The 7,500-nt window shown below is 37.1% G+C and overlaps 1 protein-coding gene across 1 annotated transcript in view; it reads left to right on the forward strand.

The window, feature by feature from the left end:
- hoxc11a (homeobox C11a) overlaps nt 1-700 on the forward strand; it is a 3,246-nt gene extending 2,546 nt beyond the window's left edge. The window contains exon 2 of the mRNA XM_008413714.3: nt 1-700. This exon is cut by the window's left edge and continues 112 nt beyond it. Within this exon, the coding sequence (XP_008411936.1) occupies nt 1-121 (121 nt within the window). The 3' untranslated portion in view covers nt 122-700.
- Nucleotides 701-7,500: the final 6,800 nt, after the last annotated feature.

The following is a 7,500-nucleotide window of genomic DNA, read 5'->3' on the forward strand; positions in this document are numbered from 1 at the left end:
TTCCCGAATGTTGAACCTCACCGACCGCCAGGTTAAAATCTGGTTCCAGAACAGAAGAATGAAAGAGAAGAAGCTGAGCAGAGATCGCTTGCAGTACTTCTCTGGAAACCCCCTGTTGTGAGCAGAGAAAGTGTCACAGGACAGTGGCATAGAGGCCTCCTCCTTCTTCTCCTTATCTCATTGAATGAATGGTAATCGTGGGCATAACTGTTTTTTTTTTTCTTTTTTATACCACAAAGAGGAGCCCATATCACCAACAGTGCAATGTGAAAAAAAGTGAACAGTGGAAGAAAATAGGCCTTCAATAAGGGGAGGGGAATAATGTCGCCATTTTCTTATTATCCTGCTGGGCGGCGATGAATTTCTAGCTGGTTTTACCCCTTCTGACAAAAAGGCCTGCGTTAGAATAAACATTTATATGCTGGTCTTGAAAATGTCCTATTTATCACGACTCTCCGTTTGTCTTTAATCTACTGTTCGTATCGACATATTTGTTAAAATATCAGCAGACAACTTTTAGCTCTTACTCCAGCCTCTGGTCAGTGTATATAGCATATCAATATCTAAAATATTTCATCATCGACCAGAGTATGGGCAGAATTTTTTTTTTTTTTCAGGCTGTATTTTTTTTTTCCTCCTAGAGAGATGTGATATCCAATCTGTGAAAGTATTACATCCCCCCCCCCCAATCCCCCCCCCCCCCCCCTCCGGCCACCTTCATGTATACAGAATAGACTATGCAATGTGCATTCGTGACTGTAAATAGGCATATGTTGGATCTTTTTTTATTTCTCCATATCCCTGCTGCTATTTTTCAGCACACTTGCCCATGCCACACGAATAGCTTTAATGGCGACTCTTGTTAAATTATTTGCTTCAGACATTTTGGTGCTTTGGATCGCAGAGAGGATGAGCAGATCGTCGGCCTGTGTATCGCTACAATAACTAAATAAACAGAAACCTATAGGCAAAACTCAACGACTTTGTGCTATTTGTGCTGTTACATTGCATACTCGTCTTTTTTTTTTTTTTCTTTGGCACAACGCTGTTTTGTTCCTTGTGTGACTTGCATGCTTTTTGGAAATAGCAACTTGTGTTAAATTTGAATATGTAGACCCTGGCACAATTTACTCGTCTTAATGGCCTGTGCGTTTGGATACAAGCTTTAGAAGTGATACGATTGAAAGGCTCAAGTATCAGCGAATATTACGGGACCTGTTTGCAGATTTTAATTTTTTTTTTCCAGTCAAATCCCACTTTAGGCGTTTGATCGCGCGTTAAACGAACCACAGCTTGGATCTTACATGGAGAGAGAGAGAGAGAGAGGCCAAGAAGGGAATGATAACCTCTTTTAGTAGACACTAAATGGAATCGCCACTCTTGTAGTCTAGACGCTGCCATAAAGACAGAGGCACTAAATGGCTATTTTTTTCTCTTAATTGCACCGTCTGTTCTGGGGAAATGGTGTTCACTTCCGCACTAAATAGTAAACAAGCAAGACTAGATGTCCTAAGGAAGAACAGTGAGAAATACAACTTTTAGAGATGAACTCGGTCTGTGACATGTGCAAGAAAAAAAGAAGAAAGCCAAAAAAAAGTGGGCAGCAGAAAGCAAACGTGTGAGAATAGAGTGTGTGTGTGTGTGTGCGTGTGTGTGTGTGTAAGAGTGTGTCTGATATTGACGGAATTGACGCATGTGTCTTGCGAATGTGACGGTGCGCGCACCACATGTGCGCAGGATGATTGCACGTGCGCATTAAGCACAATGTATAATTAAATGTAGTCTTTGAACTTCAATAATGTCAAGGCCTTCACCTTTAACCCGCCGCAATAAAGTGGAATCAAGGAGCCCGGAAATGGTCGCTGCGGCGGAACGGACCAATGGGAGTGAGTGGGAACAGAAAATGGAATGCGTACACAGGACCAACTTTGACCTTTCGCATTAAACTACAACAGGTAACTTTGCCAGCTTTAACACATCCAGTAAATACACTTTATTGTCCCTGTAAAAAAAAGAAAAAGAAAAAAAACGTAGGTGTTCACGCATGAGGCGACTTTAAATGTGCAGATTTGTACTCAGTTCACACACAAATTGAGGGTTTGTATGTGTGTGATGATGTGATTGTTAATAAATTACTATATGATTATTTATTTGTATCACAGATATTTTGTGCGCATTCACAATTTCAAAGACAATCATTTAGAATAGAGTTGGTGAAGTTTGGTCTATTATTTATTTATTTATTTGTTGTCTGATGCTTTTAATCTGGAAAAACAAAGATGATGGAAAAAGACTGTTTGTATTCACGTGATTTTCTTCTTCTTCTTCTTCTTTTTTTCTTGGATCGCCTTCGTAACGTCCGTGACACTGAATTAATTATAATCACAGTAAAATTGCATATCTTGAGTCAGTATCAGCAAAAAGTGGGGGTTGGGGACGTTCAATCTAGAGAGGATGCGCACAGGCAGAGATCAAGGCTACATGCTCCCCCGTCTTACGCCACACCTACCAACCTTGGCCCCTGGACGGTGACGTGAGTAATTTGTAAATTTCCCCAACACCCAACGTCACTAACACAGAGCTCTGGGGGTCTTCTGCGAATGTTGTCCATCAACCACACGGGGGCCAGGATTCCCTTCTTCCTGGCCTCGGCGCTGGTTCGTTTTCCTGAACGGGAGCCTGAAAGTGACATCAGAGCAGTAGTGGCCTACTGTTATCCACAAAGAAGTCCTCTGGGATGATGTGCAGAAGAAAACCCTAACCCCATCAGTGAGATCCTTCTATGTTCCAGTCTGGTTTCTGCACTTGGGAGTAGTTGGCAGGGAAAATGGCGACTTAATTATTTTTTTTTTATTAGTATTTTTTTATTATGATTGTGACTTTGAAAGAATGAGGAAATAGAATAATGTAGCTGCGTAACAATCAGAGAAAGGTTGAAGTTGTAACTTATTTTTAATTTTTTTAAGTAGGAAAGAGTGGGTCCTTTTTGTTGTGTGCTAGCGTGGATAATAATTTTCTAAATCTTCAGCGGCCCATGGGAAAACAATACATTGGAAAAACAAAGTAATGGAAGACAACCTCAGTATTTTAAAAACATATCCATTACTTGTCATTTCACGTCTACCATGTACGTTTGTCTTAAATTAATTACAAAAGTAAAAATATAAATAAAAATGCTAGTTTGAACACTGTTCCAAACGGCTTGGAAAATATAAAAGAAAACTCGCAGAAGCCATTGCACAGAATTCAAAGATCATTCTGGGCTATTTTAAAAAAAAGATAATATTGTCTTTTTTATTTTATTTTATTTTATTTAGTCGTATTTTTTTAGAAGGGGTAAAAGGGTGGATAATTATAGCAAAGTTTCACCTTAAAAGAACATAACGTGTTGGACAGTAGAGCGCTGATTTCAAAGTCGTCTTCAACATGAGATAGAGTAAGTGAGCAAAGTTGCACAAACTTTCTAAACAACGTGTGGGAGTTCTCTCTCTCTCTCTCTCTTTCTCTCTCTCTCTCTCTCTCTCTCTCTCTCTCTCTCTCTCTCTCTCTCTCTATATATATATATATATATATATATATATATATATATATATATATATATATATATATATATATATATATATATATATATATATATATATATGTGTGTGTGTGTGTGTGTGTGTGTGTGTGTTTACTTGCTTACGGTGAACTTTAACTTTAAACCAAAATTTACCTATTTAGGTAAATCAAACTATTTTCTTTTTTCAGGTAAACTATGACGAATTTGCCGGAGTTACCTTGATGATATTATTGTTAGAAGTGGGATTTTTTTTTTTTATTTTATTTTTTTTTTTAGATTTGGGGGTCAGTACGTATGAAAAGACTGTCAGCTACAAATAATTTAATAAAATTAAATGGGAGCAAAAGTCATTTCAACCGTTCGTCATTTTTTAAAATATTTAGCTCATTTGATGAAATTCAATTGTTAGTATTTTTCCATTTTTTGTCAGGCATGTTGTTATTTTGCTGTATTTGTCTGCAAAAATGTTTGATCCTTTAAAAATTTTAAAGACATTTTATTTTTACCTTGCATTTGACTTCATTTAAGTATTTAACATCATAATAATTTATTATAAATTCTTACTCGGTTTATCTTCTATTTTGAAGTAAATATAGGAGTATCCCAGTTCCTTATTCCTCCGCAGATACTAATCAAAGGGTTATAGGCTATTCAATGGTTTTACACTACAGTGTCTCAGCACCTAACCTGTTCTATTGGGCTATAAAACAGCTCCTCGCTGTAAAACGAGCTCCTGCTCTTTCAGCAACAGCTCCCTCTCTCAAATGCGATCGCGGGGTGCCGTTTATTCTTGCCACCAAAACAAGTCTTATTAAAATAAATAAATAAAAAACGTTTTTTTGTTTTGTTTTGTTTTTTTACATTTGAAATGGTTAGCGTGTCTGCATGTGGGTGTATTCCCTGTCCTCGTGTTTTGCTGTTAAATCTGCAACACTCTACTTTTGTTGTTGGTGTTTAATTAAGCTCTTACATGATTCTGGAACCATAAATTTGCAGTTGCGCATGGGTTGGACACCAGCATGAAAGGCAAAACAAAGCGCAGTCTCCCACACATCCAACTGGAAAGATATTTCAAAGTGGCTGCCAGGAAGTAAATTGATTGTGTCGCCTCGTTGCAGCTCCTGGTTGGTGGGTCTGCAGAAAGGAGAACCCACGCAGCATTCGACAGTCTTACCTGTTCGGATTATGATAACAATCTCCAGGTTTGCAATCAAACAGGCGATGATTTTGCTTAGACAAGTGTAAAGACCAGGGTAAAATACAAGCATGGTCAACTCCCTTTTTCTCAGTTAGTGTGTACATGTGTGCGGTTGTTTTGAGGGATTTCTTGAAGGCTTAAAGGCGCATGTGCAGACAGGCACATGTGAAAATGAGGCGCTGTCGTTTCATTCCAGATATGTTAGTTCGACTGAAAAGTGCTGTTCCTTCTTCAAAGACGAAAACTAAGTGAAACAAAAATGTGTCACGGTGAAAAGGCCGTGACCCGTTCCCATCTAAGGACTTGACCCGGGTAAACAATCAGCATGTTTTTGTGGGAGCAAATTTAGACATGGCCAATGACAGCATGCTCCTTTTCTGAATATGCTTTTTTTTTGTTTCATGTACACTTGAATAGCCCTCTTCAGTGCAAACAGTAACACAGTGTTTCAGATTCACGGAGACTTGATGACCCAAATTTCGCTGTTATGCAGTTGCCTTATTCTGTTGCAACCTTTCTTTTTAATTATCTTCTGTCTTATGCGACAATAAGGTGTGCTTCGTGGAATATGTGTGATTCAAACAATAAAAATTCCACGAATTCTTTGGGTTTTTTTTTTTCAGCCCCATTAAAAACCTGTTTCCATGACGCCGTGTGACTAATTTGTCCTGTGCTACCTTTTCTCTTTTTTTTGCAGGGTGTGTTAAATTCCACCATAGCACCTTTGCTCGTATCGCTTACATGTCTTAAGAAAAGAAAAATCTAAACTCATGTTTTGAGCAAGCCTATGATTTTCTCATAGGTGTAAAATAAGACTGTATGTGAATTTTTTTTTGTGCTAAGCAGATGGTGGCTTGTCGGCTAATGTATCATGTTATAAGATAGCCACCCTGTGAGATTCTTCATCTGTTTTTATATGAGGCAGATGCTTGAGTGTGTTAAACAGTGATGATATTGTCAATGTCAATATTACTTCTTTCAAGCTTTAGTTTATGATCTTTTTCCTCCCCTTTGAATAATTTCTAAAAAAAAAATTTTACCTATGAGAAAACTCTTTTTTCCTCTCCTTTTTAATCGTGTAAGGTCAATCTTTCACGTTTTCATGACTGTAGAGGAATGCAAACCACAAAGACGAAATTAACTTATTTGGACTACTATCTTGCCAAAAGGGTTTTCTCTGCACTTGTTTATGTTCAGGTTAGACGGGCTACCCGTTTCAAATGAGCATGCAATGCTGCCCTTGCCGTTGAAGGTGATTCTGAACTGCGCACGCACACTAACTCATGCACTTTGGAGGCAGCGATACCAAAACAAAACAACAAATTACGAGCACATTCGCCGACGCAGCAATAAACGATCTCAGGCGAGAGTGAGTCACGCAGGTTTGCTTTAAATCCATGTTTATTAGCCGTTTCACCTATGCGTTTCTTTATTTCTCTATCTGCGCAGACGCAAACACAAGTTAGCCAAATACTTCCCCCAAATTCCCTCAACGCCATCAACCACGCTGTCATGGCCATGCTCTTCGGGATTTTCCTCGTGTAAAACTGAATAATTAAAGTTCAAACATTTAGAGGCAAACTGTTGGGATAAATAAAATAACCAATTAAATTTATGCTATTTTTGCTTTTTTTCTTCTTCTTATAAATCGAAAATAAACTCTGGATTTCTCTTTATAATTAAAGTGGTTGCGTTCTTTCCACCGTGTATTTATACGGCGTAAAACGTCCTGAGGAGCACTAATTGCAGCAGCAAAAACAAAAACAAGACATAAAAACCTCCCGACTTCACACCCTTGTCACTCAATATCAAATGAACTGGTGCTTTTAACTACACACTTCCTATGGAAAATAGCACATCTTACTTTCCGTCACACACTTATAAGACACAAACATAATAATAAAAAAAAACAAAGAGAGAGAGAGAGAGTTATCTCCGTAAAGTACAAATATCACAAAGACCACTTTACTCTGTTAAACAATTCGCCCAGTTTTATTAAAAGTGAAACATAGTTAGAAACCGTTGTTGTTTTGATTTGCTTTCGATGTTCATCGTGTCATAATAAGCATACCAACACATTTTAACAGTTCATTGGAATATACATTTTTTTAATATGCAGGATAAATTAAGGAAAAGTTTAATTAACACACACCCTCTTCTGAAAAATAAAGAGTCAAAACATTTTATTTTAAATCAGTAACACACCATTATGGATTTAAAATAATAATCAAGGCATCATTTTGCAAGCATTGCCGGCTGGTTTTCTTATTTGCTACCCGGAAGATGCTTTCTTGGAGACTAAAACACAAAGAAAAAGGAATCAACTTGCTCAACATAATTTCACATTTAATTTTCTTTTACACCAAACACATAGAAGTAGTTATCCAAAATAAATGTCATGTTAATAAAAAATAAAAAACATCCCACAACCAGGTAAATAATTATATGGTTATGCATGACTTACTTATTTTAGTTAAGAATCTTGCATACGACTAAAACAAAAAACAGTAACTTTGAACGTCTGAACAAATTCTGGTACACATCTGCAAAAACAATCATTCACATTGTATATTTGCCAATTGCTTTGCATTAGTTAATGCTTTTTTTTATTACAGCTTTATATTTCAGTAAATGTTAAATACTAAGCTAGAGCCTTCTATGTTTTTTTCTTTTCTTTTTGGGAATAACAAAGAAAACTGAAAGGGAAAAAAAAGAACTGAACGAAAATATTCTCAAATCC

The sequence above is a fragment of the Poecilia reticulata genome, chromosome 7, assembly GCF_904066995.2.
Source record: "Poecilia reticulata chromosome 7, P_reticulata-male-v2, whole genome shotgun sequence".
Taxonomy (NCBI): domain Eukaryota; kingdom Metazoa; phylum Chordata; class Actinopteri; order Cyprinodontiformes; family Poeciliidae; genus Poecilia; species Poecilia reticulata.